This window comes from Hoplias malabaricus, chromosome 1 (genome assembly GCF_029633855.1).
Source record: "Hoplias malabaricus isolate fHopMal1 chromosome 1, fHopMal1.hap1, whole genome shotgun sequence".
Classification (NCBI taxonomy): Eukaryota; Metazoa; Chordata; class Actinopteri; order Characiformes; family Erythrinidae; genus Hoplias; species Hoplias malabaricus.
The window spans coordinates 17,713,229-17,738,457 of record NC_089800.1 but is presented as its reverse complement, the minus strand read 5'-3'; the positions used below and the strand labels follow the sequence as shown (position 1 = coordinate 17,738,457).

The 25,229-nt window shown below is 35.8% G+C and overlaps 3 protein-coding genes across 4 annotated transcripts; 1 reads left to right on the top strand and 2 right to left on the bottom strand.

Moving 5' to 3' along the window:
* Nucleotides 1-1,447: 1,447 nt before the first annotated feature.
* LOC136689918 (probable G-protein coupled receptor 141) lies at nt 1,448-3,192 on the bottom strand. The gene is made up of 2 exons (XM_066662535.1): nt 2,783-3,192; nt 1,448-2,349 (listed from the first exon to the last, which is right to left on the bottom strand). Exon 2 carries the CDS (start codon nt 2,341-2,343, stop codon nt 1,468-1,470), a length of 876 nt encoding a protein of 291 aa, XP_066518632.1. The 5' UTR covers nt 2,344-2,349; nt 2,783-3,192; the 3' UTR covers nt 1,448-1,467.
* A 517-nt stretch (nt 3,193-3,709) lies between these two features.
* On the bottom strand, nt 3,710-17,867 carry pign (phosphatidylinositol glycan anchor biosynthesis, class N). 2 transcript variants are annotated; one of them, XM_066662497.1, is made up of 29 exons: nt 17,687-17,867; nt 16,745-16,976; nt 16,457-16,578; nt 15,736-15,834; nt 15,523-15,629; nt 15,298-15,422; nt 14,877-15,007; nt 14,635-14,754; nt 14,081-14,121; nt 13,919-13,978; nt 13,685-13,777; nt 12,978-13,033; nt 12,805-12,883; nt 12,227-12,409; nt 11,682-11,821; nt 11,122-11,221; nt 10,852-10,944; nt 10,648-10,739; nt 10,148-10,253; nt 9,864-9,972; nt 9,399-9,501; nt 9,055-9,157; nt 7,931-8,017; nt 7,708-7,763; nt 6,565-6,640; nt 6,135-6,208; nt 5,758-5,800; nt 5,611-5,663; nt 3,710-5,480 (listed from the first exon to the last, which is right to left on the bottom strand). In XM_066662497.1, exons 2-29 carry the CDS (start codon nt 16,969-16,971, stop codon nt 5,357-5,359), a joined length of 2,802 nt encoding a protein of 933 aa, XP_066518594.1. In that variant the 5' UTR covers nt 16,972-16,976; nt 17,687-17,867; the 3' UTR covers nt 3,710-5,356. The 2 variants fall into 2 exon arrangements, with proteins under 2 accessions (XP_066518594.1, XP_066518604.1); XM_066662507.1 differs by lacking the exon at nt 17,687-17,867 and adding an exon at nt 17,455-17,576.
* Nucleotides 17,868-19,316: 1,449 nt separating this feature from the next.
* Nucleotides 19,317-24,247, top strand: cops5 (COP9 signalosome subunit 5). The gene is made up of 9 exons (XM_066677219.1): nt 19,317-19,447; nt 19,531-19,698; nt 20,154-20,388; nt 21,255-21,383; nt 21,800-21,865; nt 22,136-22,221; nt 22,386-22,497; nt 23,268-23,416; nt 24,004-24,247. Exons 1-9 carry the CDS (start codon nt 19,437-19,439, stop codon nt 24,092-24,094), a joined length of 1,047 nt encoding a protein of 348 aa, XP_066533316.1. The 5' UTR covers nt 19,317-19,436; the 3' UTR covers nt 24,095-24,247.
* The last annotated feature ends 982 nt before the right edge of the window (nt 24,248-25,229 follow it).

Here is a 25,229-nt window from a genome sequence, read left to right as displayed (position 1 = left end):
GTGTGGGCCATAAGGAGCCCAGTGAGGAGCACATTAACTTCATTAGCAAAAAATACTCCGATTTAGGTTCCCATGATATAAGATTCATTTTATACATTTGTATGTAAATTGTTATGTTAAATTGTTTTGCACAGCCTTAATAGAATTCTTAATTACAAACTGTTACACGCTTATTCCTTTTGTTTATACCTCCCCGCAATCCTTCTATTTCAGGAAGCTGGCAACCATGGACTGTGATGAATTGGGTGTTCTGTCAGACCATACTGCATTTTTCTGCTATTTGTCCTGCAGAAGCCTATCTGTGGAATTGAACCAGATGAGCTAGCATTTGTTCCCCTTGTAAATTAGTTCGCCTTGCCCTCTTTCTGGTTTCCTGGTTGTCTTTCCTTGGACCAGTTTGTAGTTACTAACCTGTCATTCAAGTGGTGTTGATTTTAGCAGAAAACAAGTTTCCCATTAGGAAGCCCCACAGGAACACCCTCTGAAGTCGGGAGGTGAAAGCCAGATACATCAAAACTTTCACTACAGCATGGACTGGCCGAGTTGTGACGCAAACATTATTTTTAATGTCAGAACAGTCCACCAACAGTAAAATATCAACAGAAAACAATAATCACAATTTGTACTCTGTGAGTAATGTCATTTTTAAACATTTACAATGAACATATATGTCGTTGTGCTATATTTATGTTAAAAAAAAAAACTGTTGAAAAGTTAAAAACAAGCGTCTATGTTGTTGTTGTTTGTTTTGTTTTTTTTTTAAATCCCACACAAACCATATGAACTCGACCGAGTTGAGAGAATGAGTTGGACTTCAGTGAAAACTACCACCCGACTTGCACTTCAAAGCAACACCTCTGCGTACTGGGTTTAAACTAAAATTTTTTATTTAGGTCAGGAGTCGGTTGTGTTAGTCTTGTAGCTGATTGGTGTATATGAACATTAGCTACTCAGATTATACTATGTACAGTTGTACTACTGCCAAAAACTAACTGGTTATAGTAAATGAAATGACCCAAACAACATATGTGGATCTCAAGGTAAATATAAATATAAGAAAAATGTAGGATGTAAGGTCTTATTAAAGATTAAGCACTCTTATATTTTTCATTTGAGGACATACTTCATCTACATGGTATCACTGCTAATTAAGACAAGAAACAAGGCTATTAATTTCCAGTAAATGCTAAACAGCTACCTGGCTACGTGTCGTAAGCAATTTGACACTGCTTGTAAGCCACAATAGCATTATCTAGTGTGGCCTTTTGGGTGTTTCCTCCTGTATATAATTTTAAGAATATTTCCCTTAATTATTTCAGTTGTGTTTCTTCTGTTTTGAGAAGATTTGCAAAGTCACAACCATGGAAGACAGACATGCAGCAGATCATTTCCCTTCAGTAAACCATGACTTGTTGTCTGTTCTCTGTAAATTAGGCAACAAGCTTAAAGGGGAAGAATATCCTTTTGTCAAAAGCCACACACATGACATATACCCTTCCCTGCAAAAATGAGCAACATGTCACAGCAGGTAAGAGTGGTGATGGCCAGAAACACTTCATTGACATGTTCCAGCGTTTTCAAGTTCTTCAAGTAGAACAATCGAAATATGTGGTACGGCACCAGGCAGGTGAAGATGATGATGATGAGGCTGATGCTTTTAACCTGAGCCCAGACCTCCTGCTGGACCCTGGAAGCTGCCCCATGCTTCTTGATCAGGTTACGCAGAATTATTCCAAGTACACAGCTCAGAGCACATGACACAAGGATAATGAGAACCGACAAAAAAATGTTCAAGCCAAACACCCATGATTTATTGGCCTCATCCCCAAAGTTGAAGCATTTTGTTTGTTCATCATTCCTAGTTTTGCCGTAATGAATCAAGAGGATAGGGCCTAAGATGATCACAATTGACCATATACCAATACTGGCTCCAAGGGCATGAAGTCTTCGGTAGAACTCCATTCGATCGATCTTCTTGAAGTACTGCAGAAAGCGGATGATGAGAATGACCACGTAGATGACGAAGACGACGTACATGTGGAGGTGGATCATGGCGCTGACTATTTTACAGAAACTCCGGGATAATCCCCAATGATTAGTTGCATAGTAGTAGATGCGGAAAGGGATGGTGAGCAAAAATATGAAATGAGCCAAAAGCAAGTTCAGAAAGGCAATAGTCGTCCATGATCGAAGGTTGGTTTTCAGAATCCGTATCATGAAAATCAGACCTGTTGTGCCCACCATTAGCACAACTGTGTAGATGGTGATTAATGCGATTTTGTGGGATGTTTCTATATGGGAATCCTTGTTTTCGGTTCCATTTTGTGTTGTGTTCGAATTCATTTTTTTCTGTGGAAAGGAAATAAGCATCACATCAGTGTGAAACAAAAGTCTGTGTTTGGCTGGAATATACATGATACATGATTTATTGGATTTGGATAAGTCTAGATTATGCAGATACAACCTTGTTAGGAAACTTAACAAAAACCCACACCATACTAAATTAAAGATGACTCCAAAATGAGTACTTGAGACATATTTTTAATTAATACACACACATACATACATACATATATATATATATATATATATAATAAAATTACTATTTAAAAATTATTTTTAACCAGTAGCCTGCATGCTGTAGCCTTGTTAGCCTCAACCATCTAAAAATATTGACTACAGCGCAATATTTTTAAATGATTTAAATGATACAGTTTTAAATGATTTCATTGTAATTCATAAATTACTACTTAAAAATGAAACGATGAAAGCACACACATACCGTCGTAGTATTGCAGAGCCTGGAGTTTATAGAGAGCACTTGAGGAAGTAAAACTTTGTGATGGTCTCAGTCCTCTGCTGATTTGGTTATGAACATGAGTGTGTTATTCTGTGGTGGGGAGGATCTTGCAGCACTAACTGCTTCGTTACTAATGCCACTGGGTATTTGTAACACTAAGTGGCTTCTTGTAAAAGGGCATCTGTCCACATATATCTCACTTCTTTCATTTTTTTATACTTTTCTTTTAACCTTAGCACCAACTCCCCTAAACCGTGATTTTTAACCTTAACCCTAACCCTTCGTCTTGATCTAAAATGACTTAAATCTGTTTAAACACTCTACCCTCCTGTATGTCTGCAATGTGATATTTATTACTATTCATTTTTAATCAGCATGCCTACACTGATGAATTCATGGGTATGCAGAAATAATTAAAGTAAGATTTATTCTGAAACTAAACTTATATAAACATTTCAATAGCTTAACTCTTCATAAAATAGCTTTTAACATACATTGTGTGTACTCATAATTAAATGTCATTCTTTTGTTCAGCTATTGCTGAAACAAATACTGTGAAACTTACTTAGCAAGTTTAGCAGCAGAAGAACAGTCACACTGAAAGGAAGGATGTGTGGTGGAGCTTGAGATAGTAATGCAATTCAAATTAAGTCTACACAATGTAAGTATGTCTCTCAGGCTCCCATAGAAAAATGTCAAAAGTAAATCATGCCCTGATGAAGATATAAGTCACAAGTTAAAAGCGCCCTTTTTTATTTATGTCAACCATCATAAAATGGTTAAACAAGCAGGCCAACACAAAAGGACTGTTATATATTAATTTAACACCTGTACCAAATGAAAGCAAGTGAAATGAGACAAATATGGCAATTCAAATGTATTTTTATAAGGATTTATTAATTAAAAACACTGTCCAGGGCCAGTTAAATTAATATCAAGAATAACAGTAAAATAATGTACTCCAGGTTCACATTTCCTCCCATTACCCCAAATATAGCTAAACAGGCAAGACACAATGCTTTATTTATGCTATAATACTAAAAATGTCTAAACTATAAGAAATAATAAAAAATAAATAAAATACTTTTTTGGTGTTCCAACCCAAAAATGAAATCTGAACTTGTTTTATAAATACAACCAGTTTCAGACACCGAACCCGATCTTGCTTATTAAATACATCTGGAGTAATGGGGGAAAGATGTAAAAAAAATTCAACCCATTCATTTCTATGTACTCTTGTTTCATTTTTTTTGTGATCTGTTTTGTACCTTTTTGTACTGCTCTGTCTTTGTCTTTTGATGTTTTTTGTGTTGTGTCCTAATGTTGCCATCGCTTTGGGTTCTTGAAAGGCGATTTATAAATAAAATGTATCATTGTTATTATTTTAATTTACTTATTTGCTTTAATTACTCATGTTTTGTATAGCCATATGTTACGTGCCAGAGACACTTTGTTTGTTTTTTCTCCCTCTACCTTTTTTCTTTCTCTCTCGTTGTCTGTTCAGCTGTTGCCCAAGACTGCTGTCCTGATCCAATAGGATGAGCTGTTCATCTAAAAATGGCGGGACCTCTTGGATATAAAGCCCACGAAGTGGAACAGAAGGGAGGAGGGAACAAGAAAATGTATATTTCTGCTTGTGTGAGAGTTGGGTGTTGCTAATTTATAGCTTGAGGTTTGTTGTTGCTAGCCTAGGCTTACAGATGTTGCTGCTATTTTTGTTTGTCCTTTGCTGCTAGCTTCAATTGAGGTTATTGTTGCTGTTGAGGTTACTTCATTACATTCTCTAGATAGAGTTTGAGGCCTAGTTATGCTGCTGCTAGCTTAGCTTCACTTTAACCATTTTGAAAACTGTTGAATTCTTTTCCCTTGTTAAAAATGTCTACCACCACTACTGGTGTGGACAGGCGCCTATACATTTCCATGTTAGGCTCAACCCTGTATATATACACACACTAGGTAAGGGGTGGGTGCCATATCTGTATTTTTGGGGTAGTTTAGTTTTATTTGTTAGGGAATTTGTTTTTATTTCTTTTTTTTGGCACCATCCACTGTCCAGTTGGTTGGTTTTAGCATTTGGGATTGTTCATTGTCTTCTACTTTACATTTTGCTGCTAACAACTACATTTGCATTGTTATACATTTTAAACCATTATCATACTACTACTGCTGCTTTATTGTACCCTGAATTTTGCTTGAGATAAAAGCAGAAAAGAGCACTCTATTGTATGTTTCCCTCACTTTCAATTGCACCACACACTCCTTGTTATACCCATCTTTTGATACCCCTAGATGCCATCATACAAAAGAGAGGGTTGGGTGTAACACTGTCATAAATATTTATGATATAACATGTACAGTGTTCCTGAAATATACCTTTCATCTGGAAGAGAATTAAAAACATTTTAAAAATAAAAACACACTGATTTTGTTGGTCTTGGATGTTGTGATATGTAAAATGCAACTAGATTCCATATATTTTTTGTGTTTCTGGAATTTTTAGTTTAAATATTTAATATAAAATATTAAAATATTAAAAATATTTAAATATTAGTCTCCTCACTTAAAGTGCATCTTCATTTTCTGACCAATCAGGAACTGTTTAGAGGTTAGTATGTGTGTCATGACACTCAGGAGCATAAGGAAGATGGTCATGGACATGACGATGACGTAGTGACTAATGCTGGAAAGAATGAAAGAAGAAAATATAAAATAAATAAAATAAAATCCACAAAAACATTCAGATTTCTGCATCAAGATCTATCGAAAACATTCATTTAAATAAATCATGAATTTATGGAAATGTGATTTACCTGGTACCAATGTCAAGCCAGCTTCCATAGTCTTTCACCAAGAAAAAGAAGTGCTGTAAAACACAGAAAAGCCTAATTAACCACTGAATATTATTTTAAAGATCAGGTGACATGACTTTATTCTTATTTTGTCTGAGCAGAACTTACCAGTGCCATCAAATCAGATATGACCATCACAATTAGAAAAAGACTGGAAAAGAATTAAACAGTTTCTACAATTTTAGTGAACTAAATTTCCATGTATTTATTAATTTATTGCAGTTTTATAAAAGACAAAAATATTTGTTGGTTAAAAGGTCTGTTTCAGCCTGCACTGCAAAGCACAAACCAGGACAGCCAGCCAAAACTAAAATCATTTACCATGTCTCTTAAAAGTACAGTGACAGAAATGACCTGCTATATTCTAGGAGAAATATGTGCACAGGCCTCCAAACAATGTTTCTTTAGGACCAGACTTTATATTCATAACTAGGTCAATAAAAGTCAAATAATAACCATGCATTGTATGACAATGTAAACTTTACCTTCTAGAAGAAAGCCGTGTTGACACTTGTACACTTTCAAATGTGCACATTACAATTATAAAGGGAATCAGAACCTAAAAAAATGGGAGTAAAAGGAAACAAAAAGAAGTGTACGTGGCATTGCAAAACAATAAAACAAACTCATAGTTAAAAGCAGATAATAAACTGCTTATTTGCGCAAAAGAAAAAAAAAAGAGAAGTAAACCCTTCAGGCTATCACCACCTTTTAAAACAGTTAACCTCCAGCTTTGCCGAAACACACAAACTTCTCCATATTGCCAGAAGCCACTTTGAATGTCTAGAAATGTGCTATATAAGTAAAAGGCTCACATATGTCTCCTTTACACAGACTTCCTTCAGAAGTTGCTTATTATTATTCAGAAGATGCTTATTTATCTCTCAGACAGATCTGAGTGTGCCACTGGCATACCTTCCACATCAGCAGGCCACCCATGATGAAAGGGTTGAAGACCGTAAGAAAGCAATAGACAGAAGCCGGATCAAAGCTGAAAAAAAAAAGAGAGAGAGAGGCTACAGTGTAAAGAGATGAGGAAATACTTTTTCTACAGAATCAAATTCAGCTGCTTTTTTAGGGTGGCCTGATGAGTATCAGCCCATACTGGAATCTGCAATTTGAACATATTATTTTCTTTTTATTTCGAAGCAAACAACACATAGAACAAGACAACAGAAAACTTCAGTGTGCATAACTATTCAACCCAACAGTACATCAGTACTTTGTAGAGCCACCTTTTGCTGAAATTACAGCTGCAAGTCTCAAGAATATCCCTGTATTTGGCACCATCCATCTTCCCAGTCCCTGCTGCTGAAAAACATCCCCACAGCATGATGCTGCCACCACCATGTTTCACTGTGAGGATGGTGTTCGTGGGGTGATGAGATGTGTTGGTTTGGAGCAGAAAAGTACTATTTTGGTCTCATCTTACCACAGCACGTTCCTCCATGCATTAGGGGAGTCTCCCACATGCCTATTTGCAAACTCTAAGTGAGAGTTTCTGCCCTAGAGAGTGTATGGCTTATTGTGGTCGTATGGATAGATCTCTATGTTTCCTCTCTGATTAATGCCTTCCTTGCCCAGTCCGAGAGTTTTGGTGGATGGCATTCTCTTGGCAGGTTTGTTGTAGTACCATGTTCTTTCCATTTAATAATAATGGATTTGATGGTACTCTGGGGGATCATATTTTTTAACACTCAACCCTGACTTGTTTGGAGATCTTCTTTGTTTTCACGGTGTTGTTTGGTTAGTGGTGCTTGCTTAATGGTGTTGCAGCCTGTGGGGCCTTTCAGAAAAGGAAGCATGTGACTTCTAAAGGTAATTGATTGCACCAGAACTTGAAGTGAAATAAGGAGAAGGAGAGAGAGCGGGAAAAAAAATCATATACAATTCAGCTTAAAAAATAAATAAATAAAATACAGGTTGTAATGTAACAAAATAGGTAAAAAAAAAATCTTATATATATAAAAAATACTTATATATATATATAAAAATTAAAAAAGCCAGGGGGGGGGTGAATACTGTCGCAAGGCACTGTATAAGCACAGGACAGTTTACCTGTTGATTGAAGCAATGTTTCCTGTCCCAAAGAAGGCAATTATAATGAAGAAAACCTGGGAAAATTGTTAAGTTATATTTCCCTTATACCCTGTGTTCACACAGGACAAGTGTCTAGCTTTAGACAAAGATGATTAATTTGAAATTTTGATTTTGGTTTACTTAAAACAATACTTTAAGTAAAAATCAGTTCACTGTAGAGACAAAGCATGTTCAAGGATACAAAGAAGTATGATCTTCGGATATCATCCAACTTCAGCTGCCTCATTCTGGTTAAGTCAATATTTTCGGCAAAATCAAAGCTGTAAAGCTGCAAAAAACATTGGGATAATATCAACATCCATGAAAGCACATCATAATACACTCAGTTGAAAAAGTAAAACACAATTATATTCAAGAGGTAATTTCAGAGACTTTCAAAATTATGAAGTGGTTCGATATAAAATGCCCCATTCTAAAGAATTCTACTGATTCACAATTTCTGTATATATTGTTTTGATGACAATTACTGAAAATCTTTGTGGTTAGTTGCATTACATTGCAATTATTTCCCATCAAACTATTTTGAAAATGGTGGAATTTTGTAATTAAAAATAAACCCACATAACTGCATTTAGCTTCAACAGCATTTGTGACAAAAAACTACAAAAAATGTGTGACAATAGATCACTAAGTATAGTTCAGTAACAGGTGAACATTTTTGTGGCCTGGAGGAATTTCCTGTCTTTTTATTTATAAAGGACACGTGTTAATTTCACTGTGACCAAAATCTTCGCCGAGCAGTTTATGCTCAACTATGTTTATATTTCAACAAGAACTGCAATCTCCTTCAGCATGTGCAGTTTCTTTCAGGATTACTAATGCGTTATCTTAGAACAATAAATAAAAGATTTGAGCATTTGTGTTTATGAGATCTAAGACTAAACGTGGTCCTCTGCTAATTCATACATTGTATATTTTTTTCAGGGCATTTAGAATACTTAATTTTAGGAATGATAAAATTGTGATTAAAAAGAAAAAGATAAAAATGTAAATTTAGTCTTGAGGCATTTTAATCTGTCTAGCTTGTGTTTTTACTGCTGAGAAAATGACAATTTGAGAACACAAAACCATTTTTAAAGAAGGAATGTATTCAGCTGTATGGCTAGTTTGGCACATGTTATCTAATCTAAATTCACTTATATGTCCTTAAATAGGGTGCCCCAAACTTCAGAATACTGTGCTATAACTAGATGATAACCACCAGCCACTGGGTTAAACATCCTCTTTTTCACAGGGGTCACAGAGGCCACACACAACTCAACAAGAGTTCAGCAACTGTAAACTTCAGAAAGACTTCAGAGCTACCTCAGTCCTACTGTTAACTCTGTGTGTTTCCATGGTTTCTTGCTCCATATTGATCCACACAAACATCAGCCATGAGAGCACTGGAGGGAAGAAGGCCTCATACCTATTTACAGTGCAAAAGCCACATTTAATGAAAGTTGGCTTAAACCAGACTTCACTATGTATAAATATCCGAGAACTCACACTGTATCAGAAGTGCTACAGAGCTGGGTGACAAAATGCAAATAAGAATGTACCCATGTAATGAAAATTTGGCACAGGATACTAATAGTTATACATTAAATGAATCTAGTTTAAATAATTCTAGTCTTGAATTTCATTAAACTTTTTGTATGTAACTTTACCCAGTACTGAGGAGGAGGTAGACACAAATGAGGGAGATGAGAATACTCAGCAGCCTGTGGAAGAGTCGAGTGGAAGCCAGCAAGGGCACAAAAAAGGACATCACTAAACCAGAGAAAAGAAAAAGTTTGTAATACAATCTGCGAGAAGATAAATTATCCTGAAAATCTATGAAATATATGAAACAAACTATGTATATCCCTCTAAACCCTGGACTTCATTTTTAATTGTTGTGTCACTTTTTCAAATGCTTCAAGTACTCAGCAACTACTTTAAACAAGCATGTACAGTTTAAGTAGTCAAAGTAAACATACAATCATGACTAAAAATAAATAAATTAATAATAGTGTATGACTCTTTATATTGCTGACTGTACACACTACACTTTTTTGATTATTTTAAACTATTCCTTTAAGAAACACAGAGAATACAGGAGATGGACATGAATAAAGAAGAGAAATGTCTACCCAGAGTGGTCCAGCTAATGAGTTGATTGAACAGAGGAAGGCCTTGTTTCAGCTGCAGACTGGAGTGTGTGCTGACGAGCACGCAGACACACAGCAGCATGTGGAGCATCTAGACACATTAACACATCACTGGTATCCAAACAGGCTTTATAATAGAGCATTTATATACAAGAAAGCGTGTATCCTACTGAAGAAATATTAAACATTAATATATGTCTGTGATAACACATGAATATCATAGAACAGGCTGAAAGGAAAACACAAAACTTAGAAGATGAAATGACCTGGCCAATAAACAGCTGGTGATCTCTCCTCTGCAGACCTGAACGTCCATGTAACAACCAGAAGTAAATGAGGGAAATGATCAGAGTTAGAGCTCCAGCACACAACCTGTAGATAAAAAAAAAAAAAGAAAATGTTGTAAGTACATGCACACAATAAAACTACAAGACAAATAAATAAAATTAAAAAACACTCAGTTACATTCAAAGTGCACAAATAGTTTTTATTTGCCACATAATAAAAATTTTAATGTGTAAAACATTTATTTGAATTTGTTTACAGTTTTCATCTATATGATTAATTTATGCCAAAAATCTCCTTCAAAGATAGGCCATAAATAGAACAAGCACAGACATTATCTTTGATGCAAAGCGCCAACCACTGTTCTCTGGTGTGTGGTGTCTGAGGTGCTTCACATCTAAAATCAATTAGCACTCTCTATCTATGGATTATGAAGTTTTCACTCTATGAATAGAGATATGGAGAGATTTGAAGAGCTCACACATAGTTGATATTGGGCTCTCGTCCAACAACAGGCAACAAAGGAAACACAGCCAAGCACAAGCAGCTCAATACCCAGTTCACTGAATTGGACTACAAAACAAACACAATACATTTGTATTAACACCTTAATTAAAACCTACATTTTTCTTGCATGAAGTCTTCGGACACAGTATAACAAATAAGGTCCACCAATCCACCTTACCTTTGATTTTCTGTGAATGCCAGAGACAAAGGGCCACAGTGCCAGAGTTATTAGCCCCAGGGTCAGCATTGACCTATAGAAAAAACTCACCACCTACAATCAGTGGGGGAAAAAATAGCACATTTAATTAGTCACTTCCTTTATTTCATTCAATAATTTACAACATGACACTATAAAAGGTTACTCTCAGGACACAGTGAAGTAGTGATGAAGAAACACTTGCATATTTTTAAATTCTTGTAAAATATATAAACACCCAGCTTCACTTACCAATAGTTCTATCCCAAACATAACTAGCACAAAACATCCAAAGCATTTGCTCAGTGGCAGTGAGGGGATTGATCTGATAAGATCAAGAAGAATGCCAAATCTGAAAACCAGAAAATATACAATTTAATTATAACTCACAATATAACACAAGCAGAAAAGGCAATAGAGGGAGAACAGTTGCTGACTATTTGTATAATAAAAAAGGGGAAACAAATTTTCAGGTTTGAAAAGAAGAAAAAGGAAATTATTGTATTGAAGGACTAAAGAGTGATTTGAAAACAACTGATTCATAACATGGAAACTGCACTTCTCTTATGGTGGTTAACCACAGCAGGTGCCAGGAGCTATAAATATATATAAATAAAATTCAAATGAAGACACAAAAGAGAAAGAAAAAAAATCCAATCCAAACTAAAGCACACTTAATTTAGAGTTATCTTCAATTATTCATTTGTATCAGCGTCTGCACTAGTACTCCCATCAACCCCTAACTGACTCATAGCACTACTATAGATTGCTACAGTATCCTACAGAAGTAGGGATGACAGAATGATACTCACTCTTTAAATACAGAGTACCACACTGGTACAGGCAACAGGCAGTAGATGTAGTAGGTGAAGGGACTAGCCTGAATCAACAGGAAAAGGGAGAGCAGCAGACCAACAACCAGAAAACCCCTCTTCAGTGCTCTCCTAGACATCTGTGTTAACACAGGAAACACAGCAACACATGAGTCACCCTTAGTCACAATAGTGTTAATGAATATATTGCTTGCTTTGTCCATCTCAGTTCTCAGTTACTTAAATCATACTAAAGTGAAAATTGCCACTGAAAATTCACCTTTGACTCTTCCCCTTATTTTAAAACAAATAATTCCCAAAAATATTATAAATGTTTAGAAAATATAACAAATGTTTATGAATTCTATATGAAAACTAAGGGACACAAAAGTTTGCATGCACAAAAAAATTAGAACCATATGCAAAGTGGTAGACATTGGCTTAAAAAAATATTGCCATTAGACCAATGTGAGATTCCATCCTTATTTCAAACCAGTCCATTTTATGTTCATATTCTGATTCTGTGCATCACCACATTTTCTCACCACATTTCTGCTAGTAGGTGGCTTGCGGAGGCTAGCATGAGTTTTCAGAATGAATAAAACTGCATACGACATCCAACCAATGAAACCTAATACCACACTCGATCCCAGGAAGAAGCGGTCATAGGTGTGATAGTAGGACAAACCCTCCATGGCCTGAGCTATCAGGGTCTTACAATGATGAATCTAAAAAGAAAAAGGCAAAAAAGCATATCTGATAAATAAGTCATATTTACTACCAAATGTAGCAAACAATGTTTATGAAATTGTTTATTTGTACAATTTTTTCTGTAAGGAATAACTGTCATGAGAAGAAGCATGTCCCTGAATGAACCAGTTGATGTGGCCATGTTGAAAGGTTTAAAAACTAGAAGCCAGTTTAAAGGTTATTTCATAATATGAAGAAGAATTACTAGAGAAAACCTGTGCTCTTTAAAATACAGAGCTTTGTTTTTCACACAGGCTTTGATCTCATTAAATCACTATTTAACACACAGATTTCTTAAATTTACAGTATTTGGAAATTCTCTCATGTTAACAGCAAACTAAAACAGATAAGAATAACACTGTTCTGTACTTACAGCATCATCAAACTGCCCTTTCTGAATCAGTTCTCTTGCATGGTGCACAAACTCCATTTGTTTTGATTCAGATAAAGTTCTATAGAGGAATGATTCACAAATAAAGAAAAAGCTAAATAAATGTAGCGTTATCTGGTGTTTATGCAAATCTTAAATGCCAATACTGTACTCACTGGTATTGTGTAAAGAGAAATGATAGAGTGGTCTCTTTTTTCTGTGCCATTTTCACCTGTAATGACAAAAAGTATTAAAATCATGAATGTGAAGATATGACGTATTAAGGCTTGTTATTACATGCATATCTTTTTAATGATGATGGGTGACAATCTTGATCTTGACAAATAGATTTCATACTAGAAAAGGCCTTCATATTGGAAAATCTACATTAAATGAGAAAAGCTCCAAGTGACCTATTAAAGCATTCCATGACATTTCGAAAAGAGAAAACTGAAATCATTTATAATTTAATTTAATGTATCAGAAAATGGTCAGTTACTTTCATCAGGTGCTGTGGTCTTTTGAAGACTCTGACCTCAAATATAAAATGCATTATTGCTTTGCTGCTGTATAAAAGTACTTTAATATGTTGTTAATCCACTTTTGTCTGTTCCTGTAACCACAACAGATCCCCCACCAATCCAGTTGAAGAGAAAACCTTAAACTTGGCACAGCTGTCATGCCAGATGCTCTTTCTGATTTAACCCTCCCATTTTAAATAAGCTTGTGACTGATATAAGTATTTTAACATAATTCTTGCAAACTTAATTAATGTAATATATGGCAGGAATACAGTGTAGTAATGCAACAGCAATGTAAAATCATTGCAAAATTTGTAAAGAAGAAGATGCTTGTGTAAATACAAGTAAATTTTGGAACTCACTTTGAACTGCTCCAGGATTTGAATCGCATTTGCGTACATGCTTTCGGCTTTAAAGTGCTGGCTGTTGGTGAGGTACTGTAATGGCAGGACACCCTGCAAATCAACCAAGTATATTATCAGAAAATGAATGAGCAAGAATGAAAGAGAGACGAAAAAAAAAGATAACAAACACGAAAGAAGGAGCTACTCCAAATAACAAAACTGCGATTTATTCTGTGTGAAAATAAGTCTTACCACAGAGTTGAGTGGAATGGGAATGCCAATGAGAGAGGACATGAGTGGTGCTATGTCAGCCTACATTGATTCAATTCACAAGGAAACAAATGTAAAATTCAGAATATCTCAATTGCTTTGCTCAATGACAGAGACTGTGTTAACAGCTGTAGAAAAGCCCACCTGGTTTACATCAACTCTTTTATACATTTCCAGCCCCCATTCTGAGACAAAGACAAAAAATAAAGTTAATATAACTGCTAATGTCACATTCTGAGACTTTCTTTGGTTTCACACTAAAGCTATAACTCAGAGTAAAGGAAGTTACCAAAAGGCCAAGAGTATCTATATAAAAAAAATCATAGATAAGTGAGGTAATCTCAAACTTCCTTGTGCTTTTTCACATGTGATGATGTTATCTCTAATGTGTGATAAAAATTCTGACACAGATGCACCTGTTGCCATAAAGCTATGAGCTGTATTCAGTTTCGGAGCATGGACAATCATATAATAAGTACACATAAGATATTACTTATAAACTAGAAACCACTATGTAATGAATGAGTCTTGCTAAAGAGATGGTTACAAACTTTCGTTTTTGGTAAGGTATGTTACATAAGCACCTCAATTGCAAAACTAAAGAATTACACAATGGACACCATTATATATTGGCTGTTCATCTGGTTTCCAGCCAAGCCACAGCTTTATTAAAGTGGGGCCGTGATATTTTAACCCACCTTTCAGGTAGTTATCTTCATAGTTCTGTGCAGTGGAAGTTCTCTGAGCTGTCTGAACTCCAGCCCCCCAAGCCACCAGAGGAGTGAGGGTCTCTGAGGGATGGCTGGCTCCATGAGACCCTAAACACAAGGGCACAGCCTAAAAAAACTGAGAAAGATTTCCTAGACCACTACGCAATCTCTGCCAATTTAATAAATCACTTCAAAATAATTTGACCAGAGCAGACAAAGAGTGGACTTACCCCAGTTTGTCATGCCATGATCAGCTGTGAAAATATATGCTGTCTTTCCATCATTATCATAGAAATCTTCAAACACAGAGATTATCTCAGCCACACCTTTATCAACCAGGCCAATGTTGTCTAAATACTCCCTGGTAAAAGAAAGCACATCTTTGTAATAGAACCATGTTACTGTTAAATTATTTCTAAAAGAATCCCTTTGATATTGATTAATAGGGTTGCTTATACACGGTTCCAAAAATAAAACACCATCCGTTCTGTACGAACTACTTTACATATAACAATTCAGTCTAGTTGATCAGTACTTCAGTCTTGTGCTATATTTCCCTCATGTATCCCACAGATTATTATCCCCACAATCTTCTATAAGTTCTAGGATCTGATTACTTTCATGATCAGAATGACAAAAAATCTAGTTTACTTTGACATAGGCCTGTGGGCATGTCCGTTAGTGTCTAGTCCCAGAAGGTGAAGAAATAACACACTCTGTTCTTCATGTAATTTAGACCGCAGAGTCTGATTACTTTTGGCAGAGTTGAGGAAGCCCTAGTCAAAGAAAGACATAGAGAAGGATTGCATTTATTTAGGTAGAGGCAAAGCTCTGAACAACACAAAGAAGGTCATAACTTTATAGGATAAGACATACCTTCACTTCATCAAAGACCCAGGTGTCAAGTTTGGAGGCATCTGTGGAAGCAAAGTCCTCCATTGTAGCTGGATAAGTGTAAGTGTACACATGATTTCCAGTGGCTCCTAGAAAACACACAGTTAAAAATTATCACTCCAATGTCTAACAGAGTTGATGTATTAAGATTTGACATTGTAGTGGGTTTAGAGTGTGGTACAACTATGTCTTTACCCTTAGCAAACATGGGTAGAATATCAGGGCTTCCCCAACACCAGGTGTTCCTGCTTTCATTAAACACAGAGTCAAACTCCACTGGATTCTCCTTCCATCCTACAGAAAAACATATTAGAATCAAATGAATGTTACAGTTATCAAGTAAGAAAGTACAGGGGTTGGACAATGAAACTGAAACACCTGGTTTTAGACCAAAATAATCTTAGTATGGTGTAAGGCCTCCTTTTGCAGCAAATACAGCGTCAATTCGTCTTGGGAATGACGTACACAAGTCCTGCACAGTGGTCAGAGGGATTTTAAGCCATTCTTCTTGCAGAATACTGGTCAGGTCACTACGTGACCTGACTCGCTCCTCCAAAACACCCCAAAGTGGCTCAGTAATATTTAGATCTGGTGACTGTGCAGGCCATGGGAGATGTTCATCTTCACTTTCATGTTCATCAGATCAATCTTTCACCAGTCTTGCTGTGTGTATTGGTGCATTGTCGTCCTGATGCACAGCACCACCTTCAGGACACAATGTTTGAACCATTGGATGCACATGGTCTTACTGGTGCAATGTGCAATTAATGAAGATTGGCCACTAGGCTGCTCCAATTTAACCATGAAACCTCCCACACTAAAATGACAGGTGTTTCAGTTTCACTGTCCAACCCCTGTTTCTGTAAAATATTTATGTATTTTATCTGTAATACTGCTTTGGTGTTTAACACTTTACCTTTGGCCACAGCACTAACATCCTCGTAAAAGCCTGCTATTAGAGCCACGTGTCCTGGGCGGGACTCCGTAGGGACCCGAGTGTGAGAAACACCCCAAGACCCTCTCTCTTCGATTATGCTCCTAACAAATACAACAAAAACAAAGCAACATGTATTATGTTATCTGAGTGTGATTACTGATATATTAATCAAACTGCACATGGTAAAACATACAGGATTTTATGTCAGTTAGTGAGACTTATACACTCCTCTTGGTCAGTATATTAAGGACTAGCTATGGTCAGTACCTTATATAAGGCGCCCTGGAAGTTCCGTTGACGTCTGGCTTAAAGAGACTGTCCGCTCTGAGACCGTCTGCCACAAAGAGCACCAGGCGCTTGGCTGGAGGAGAGAGAGGGTTGCGCTGGGGGGTCATCCCATGGACCAATGGTGATGTGAAGTAGATGTCAAAGATAGAAAGAAAGAAAACCACATGTACCAGAAGTCCAACGAGAAAGAATGTGGTCATATTCATCTTGCCTGGAAAATACAAAAATATCATAGCACACCATATAGTGCTTTAACAAAGGACTTTTAAAAAATCTTTCCTACATCCCCTTACACCTTAGCAAGAAACAAGCTGTTCTTTATACCCTGCCTTTCAGACCAATATCAATAAGCCATGTATATATAGATAATACATTCAAAAAAGCCAGTTTGAATATCACTGTTTGTGTGATGTCATTAGGCACTTAAGGTATATGGAGTATTTCAATTTGGATGTTTTTTTAATAAAGAACTCTATGCCAGACACCCAGTCATAAGAGATCTTATATTCATTTATGTAAGTCATAAATGGTCAGTAATAAAACAGCCTTTTGGAAACTGAAAATTGACATATAGAGAATTTAAGGAAAACAATGTGTTTTTACTGGCTGTTTGCGTATATCGAATAATATCTTTCAGCAACAAAATCGTTGTAATTAAAATACTAATAACCTATAGTTATAATAATAACCTGAGAAATCTTGCTTGACATTAGTTCTTTAGTCTCCACAGATTGGTCTGAGCTGAGGAGAGTCCTGCTTATATGTCTTGGGTACCTTAATAAAAACATTACAGCTATGTTGTGACGACCTACTCAGTACAAACCGACCCAGTACAATATCGATTTTAAATTTTTGTCCTAGTTAATAACCTCAGCCCAGAGCAGCATCAGGAATCAGAGACTGAAACAGTCTCATTCTTACCTCTGAGAAAGTGTTCCAGACACACCAGCACGGCTCATGCTTATTCTAGGAGCTAGGTTTTTATGCAGAGCACATTCTTATTCTGTGAGAGTTAGGAGAAGTATCTAATGAAGACTTCAGACTCCTAATTTACCCAATAAATCGTTTGAGCTGCTTAAATTACCAATTTTATTTTCCACTTCCTCATTGCTTTGCGAACCTGCTCTTCCAAAGGATTCTGGGTAATGTAGTTTTCATGTAAACAGAGCTACTAAAGTCCTGCTTGTGACATCGCTTCAACTTAATTAAGGCTTTTGTCCAATGCAATGGAGTTTGTGTAACTTATATAAACGACACAAACGTACAAATTATCTTTTGGTCTTCTTTTGATCTTGTACATCACTGTTGCAGTTTCTTCTCAATCACTTCCTCACTATTTGTACCTGTATATTTTGGTACTCTGTGTATATTTACATATATATTCATTGGTCACTGCATGTAAGATGTACATATACACACTGTCTCTACATTGCTGTTATACTGTCTGTACATAGTATATAAATATGGTCTAAGTGTCTGAATATTTTGTATATGGTTTTCTGTGCATTGTCTGGAAACCATTTATATTTTGTATTTATTCTAGAGAGACGTACCAGCAGCCGTAACCAAATCCAATGTGTGTATCAACATACTTGACCAATAAATCTGATTCTGATTCTGATTATGTGCATTTTTAAAGTTAATCAATTGCAGTTTCAAAAACAAAGCACTAGATGGCGATCTTATATCAAAACTAAAATATTAACCACCATTTAATGTTGAAATGTTTATTCTATTATATCTCTTTTATTTATTTTGTGAAATTATTTATATTTGAAACTGGTATTAATAATTAATAAAAACGGGGAATTTTAAATTTGAAATGCGAATTCACATATGATTATGTGGCAGAATATGAGACATGAGACAGATCATGTTGACCGTAATAACAATGTTAATTTTCTAACGTCTCACCTTTGATTTTTTCTAAACCAACAATATTTGGTTCCTGTCAAAACTCAAAAGGCTTCACAAAGACTTTTACTTTGAAATGTTGCATACTTCACACAAACAAAAACATGAAGGTTTTGGAATAAACAGATATAAAACTTTCTGACAATATAATAAAAATGTTAAAATTATAACTTTAAGTGTACTACAGATGCATTGGTTTATTTATTTTAATACAACATTTGATTTCAGACGTTCTATTAATTTCTATTAAGTGCAGTGTATTTCCAGTCAATATCCAGTGGGTGTCGCCATGTACACCACTAAGAAACTAGGTTGCCATATTGGGGTACAATCCCAATATAAATTAACATGCTGTTTTTCCAGTACGTGCAGAATCGTTTAGAATGCTACGGTCCAGAGTATAAAGACACAACCTTTTGCAGATTAATATTTCTCCTTAAATATTTCTTAGGGATAAATGTAAAAATAATAAAATCTACAAATTGTTACCAACTTCCTCGTTAAAAGGTATCTTTTTCTGAATACTGACTTAGAATCTTGACATATAATTAATCTCTTAAACTTTCTGTATTATATGTAAACAAATAGTCAAAGTTCAAATAACAATATACGTTTTTTTCTCCTCTACCTGGCGTGAAGGGGGAGTTAGTAGGCTATATTCGGCAACCCTTGTCTCAACAGCCATTTCCCATAGAAGACAGCAAAAGCAGCAGAAGGAGTAGCATCAGCAGCAACGATCTAAACATTACGATTGTGTATGATCATAAAGTCAGTGTTATTTCTAAGATCGGTTTAAGCCTCTACGCCCTGTTATCTGAATGTGGATTGGGTAATCTGTTGTTTTGCTGTAGTGTCCAGGGCTTGAATCTGTATTTTGAGGCTATGGCCGGGAGCAGCATAGCTCAGAAGACATGGGAGCTCTCCAACAGCATTCAAGAAGTTCAGAGCATTGATGAAATCTACAAGTACGACAAAAAACAACAACAAGAAATACTTGCTGCCAAACCATGGACAAAAGAGTGAGAATCACTGTTTGATCATATTTGCTAAAAACTGTTGTCTTTACTGCGAGCCTTAGTGGAATATCACGTTCCACCTTAAATGCTGCTGCAGTTACACTGCACCTGAATTTAACTTCTGCACCATTTAAGGTGGAATGGTAAATTCGAGAATGAAGCTTGCGATTAGGAAGCCGGCTTCTGTCTCGTATACACCAATCAGCCATAACATTAAAGTGTGAAAGAGCCTGTAAATGTAAAACAACAAACTGACAAACACAAACCCATATGGTCAGTGGAGCTGAAAAAATGAGAAATGGGGATAGAAACAAGGAGAGCATATTAATGTTATGGCTGACCTGTGTATTTACTGTGATATTTAATTCTCTTAGTAATGGGTTTCTTACAGCTCCACATTATTTCAGACCCATTAAGTTGAATTGTAATTTACAGACAGAATTTGCTCTTGTTTACAGCCACCATTATTTTAAATACTGCAAGATTTCAGCCCTAGCTCTGTTGAAGATGGTGATGCATGCACGGTCCGGAGGAAACTTGGAGGTGATGGGACTGATGCTGGGGAAAGTGGATGGCGAGACCATGATGATCATGGACAGTTTTGCTTTGCCTGTGGAGGGCACTGAGACTAGGGTCAATGCTCAGGCTGCAGCCTATGAGTACATGGCTGCTTATATAGAGAATGCCAAACAGGTTTGTAATGCTTCTTTTTATAAGCGTTCTTCATATACTACAGTACAAAAATGTTAAAGACATTTTGTTTTCACAAGTACTCTGAAGTGGAGCATGTTGTTACTGTCCAAAACTCAACAAAATATGAGCTCATTTCTGACCTGTGTTTGCTAGAAAACAGCAAGTGTTCTCTGCATTTTGTGAAAAAGTCCAGCCACTATAATATATCCCAGAATTACTTTTAAGTAAAGAAAACTTTTGGTTTGTCCAGTAAAATTATTTCATAGATACATGTTGTTTTTGGACAGTGATAATATGCAACTATGCTTAAATGTGTGAGGGTAAGTAAAAACAAAGAATAATTATTTACTTATTGAATGACGTTTATTATATAATTTTCTCAAGAGGTCTTTAAGTTGTTGCTGACATTTAACCATTTCACAATATATATATTTTTTTGGTTCTAAAACTTAGGATAAATCAGGCCTAAGTGTCTGTGCATTGAAATATAAATGCAATAGAATATTGCCTGTTAACAGAACAAATATGTTCTGAGTACAGCAAAAACTATTTGCCAAGACAATTCATGTTTGTTGTTTGAAGATTCCTTTAGTTTTTTATTTTTTAGTTATGCCCTGAAGCTTTGAGGCTCATGTAGTAACAGAATGGAATGACAAGAAATTCTTTCACTCCACGTTTTATTTTTCAGTTACCCGGAAATTAGATTTTTCATTCCTTTAAAGATAAGGACATTGTTTGCATGAACAGAGTTGTTTGTAGCATATAAATATGATTAAAGAGTAGTCCTTTTAAGTCATCAACATTCTGATTCAGTTTTGAATGACATTATTCACATTTTCAGAGATGTCACCTCTATGTCATTGTAGGTTGGCCGGTTAGAGAACGCCATTGGCTGGTACCACAGTCACCCTGGCTATGGCTGCTGGCTCTCAGGTATCGATGTGAGCACTCAAATGCTCAATCAACAGTTTCAGGAACCCTTTGTGGCTGTGGTGGTAAGTTCAAAAGGAAGAATATCAGTTTTACGCTTATGTTCCATTGGGGTATTTCTGGACATTCTGTATATGATCCCATTTCCATCGATATATCTGGAGGTCAGAATGGAAAATAGAAGATTGTTTCACTGGAGCATTGTCAGTGATCCATGACTGACCCTGGAATACAAATGGTAGAAGTGACATTTGTAGTGGTGTCTGATTAATGGCTGTTGCTTTTGTAACAGTATACAGTATGTTATTTACACTTCAGTGGTATTGTGGAACTGCTGCTAAGGGCTAATGATAATTAGGAATGCAGTTCATAAATTTGCTATTCATCGGGCAGCTCTGTTTTGTTTGTTTTAAGTATGAATGTCCTGCTCAAATTCTGTTTTTCTCATTATGTGGTATCATAATTTTGCTTTTCATAACAGATTGATCCTACACGTACCATATCCGCAGGAAAAGTGAATCTTGGAGCTTTCAGGACGTATCCAAAGGTAGTTTAATCAACTGTATGCTGTCGTAACAGATAACTTGATATCTATTGGCTGTCATTTCAACTTCATATCCTTTTAATTTTAAATTAATATATTTATACACTGTTTATTATTGTCATGTACATATACTCTACTAAACACTGCAGAAATCCTGACCAGGAAAGACTTTAAAAAAAAGATTATTAACTTCAGTATGATCTCTGGTTATATAAATGTTAAATTGAATAACATATGAAATGCACTTTTTAAAATATTTCTTTTATGATTCAGGGATACAAGCCCCCAGATGAGGGTCCGTCAGAGTACCAGACAATACCACTCAATAAAATAGAAGATTTTGGAGTCCACTGCAAACAGTAAGTCTTCTGTAATAGCAAAATATATTACATATAAATTTTGTCTGATTTTATTTATAGTTGAAACAGACAGATTTGAAGTATTAGTTGTATTCAAATAAATTGCTTTTTCCTTATTAATGCATTTGAAGTTTGATTTGATGTTAAAAATTCCTTTTGATCAGGTACTATGCACTAGAAGTGACTTATTTCAAGTCTTCTCTAGACCGCAAATTACTTGAACTGCTCTGGAATAAATACTGGGTCAACACTCTAAGTTCATCAAGTCTTCTAACAGTGAGTATAATCTTATTTCTCTTATATTTCAATTGAAACAATGTTCTAAGCTCTAGTTAGTTGCTCCTCTTTTTGTACCTAAGGCTTTTATTTTTTTTTATTTAGCATATTTATTTAAAGTTATTTAAATGTTGTATTGGTCTGTGCTTGTGTAGAATTTTCGTAAAGTTTTATAATATGCTTATAATATATAATTTGAAATCTAACATGTAATTTGCAACATAAATTTAGAAATTTCTAATCCTTCTCTGTTAAAGTATCCTCTCGGCCAGTATGTGTAGACAGATCTGTGTGGAATTCCATTTATTTAAATGCACTGAAAGCCAAATGGAGCTGCCACCATTGTCTCCAGCATTCTGTCTTGAGCTTTATTTAACGCCTTCACCAGACTATCTAAACAGCAGCTCTGAGCTGCTGAACGAAGATAAATTGACTAGTTGTCAACTTTGGCTTGCTCCGCTGGAGAAGAACTTGTCAACGATTACACTGTCAGTATTCTTCTAGGCCTTGTGTCATTGCGCTTCTATTTTACCAGTAAACCTTGCCCAGGGAGCACATCACCTCACCTTCAGCAAACTTGGAGTCTCGTCTGAGGGGCTTCAGCAAACAGTCAGGGATTAACCAACTGGACATGTTTTGTAACAGATTTCAGTATTTCACAGCAGTGTTGAAAAGGCGGGTTGTCTAAGCTGACATATTTTAGGGAAATTGTGCATGAAGTGGGTCTAAGTAGAAAAGAACGCTCCGTTTAATGACTCTTGTCTGTTTAGAATGCGGATTACACCACGGGGCAGGTGTTTGACCTGTCGGAGAAGCTGGAGCAGGCAGAGGCTCAGCTCGGCAGAGGCAGTTTTATGCTGGGCTTGGACACACATGACAGGAAATCAGAGGACAAATTGGCCAAAGCCACACGAGACAGGTAAACAAATAATAATACAGTGAGTATTGTTAAGATCCTTGTGCAGTGTGCTTAAAAATATTGGAAGTGGGAATGTAAAATTTTTTGTTTGAATAATTGTTTTTTTTTTTTGTGTGTGTGTTTAGTACAAGAAAATAGATAATACCATGAGGTCTACTTTTACATATTATATGACTTAATTTTTATTACAATAACAGCATTCACTGTCAGTTTTCTTTATCATATAATTATATAATAAGTATATCATCACTGTCTCATCGCAAGCTTTTATTCAAAGGTAACAATGTTCTATAGGAAGTTAACCTAACAAGATTTTTTCCCAAACTATATCAATTGGTCTATTCATTATAAAATGATGTTACAAATAAGAGAAGGATTGTCGTCCTGGCACTATGATGAATATGAATGAAAACGAGGTGACTGTGTGCCTGACTATGTCCCACGACATTAACTAATGTTGCTTGTTATTGTAGGGGTATTGTCATGTAGTTGTTTGGCGAGGATCATGAAAAGCATGCTTAGCTGTATTACCATGTAGGCAGTTAATTAGATTGGGAAATATAACATTATTCCTCTTGTTTTTTCAGCTGCAAAACAACTATTGAAGCCATTCATGGTCTGATGTCCCAAGTTATTAAGGATAAACTCTTCAATCAAGTAAACACATCCGCCAACTAGTCCAGGAAAGAATAAAGTCAGATGGCCTTAAATATGTGCGATGTTATGTATGCTCAGCATTGGAATTCTCATTAAAATAGTATGCACTCTGATGTTAATGTCATCACCTGTTAAATAGATTAATAAATATTATTAAGCTTTTTGAATTCACCTTTTGTTATATCTTGGCACAGTTTATTTATATTTAAAATGGTCTTACTGTATCCTTTCTGGGGTATAGTTTAGCAGTTATACATATTCAGACAAATGGATATAAATCTAGTTTAAGCTGCTGCATGTGACTTTTTGACTCTTAACACTCCAGAGAATCACTCTGGATAAAGCCAAATATTTGAAATGTATAATTCTCCTTGGGGTTCACTGTAATGCAGGACTGGGCCATACTTGTCACACAGCTCTTTGGCACAAGGCAGGAGTATCACAGAGCTTGACAACATGATTTTAAAATATTAACAAAGACCGTGATTACACCGCCTCACAACAAAACCCATCGAGCCGTCATTTACATTTTGACCAGTCATAGCATTACATAATGGAATAACAAACTTTAGTGGCTGCACAGGCTCAAAGATAAACATGAGCTGCCCTGTACTAAACTTCTTGTTCAGGACAGCTCAGGGCAGGTTCTCTATACTTGGTACACAATCCTTCAGGATTTTGAGCTGGACGTCTATGGTGCACCAGTGATGCATCACAGAAACAGAAGCCTGACACACTGGGGTCTATTCAGCCGGCACGTCTGCTCTCTGTCGCTGCAGACACTAACAGAGCCTGTATTTTCTTACAGACAACAGCTCTGGCACCTTTCTGTGCTAATGATTTTTCTCTGCTCTGGTTGCAATATAGATCTTTATATTTTAACACGTTAATGTCCTTATCTACAGTTTTACATTCATTTTGGTACATATGTTCTATATGGATGCATGACCATGATATTTTCAAACCAGGCAAACACACTGGCTAAAAACTCATTTATTAAAGTCTTTTTCTTACATGGGACTGCAGATTTTATTACAAACAAAAAACTTAAGCTATAGGAATATGGTGGCTTAATGTCCAATAATTATATATATATTTTTCATTATATTTTAAGATGTTTGTGAGTTATGACACAAGAGTTAATCAAATGTTACTG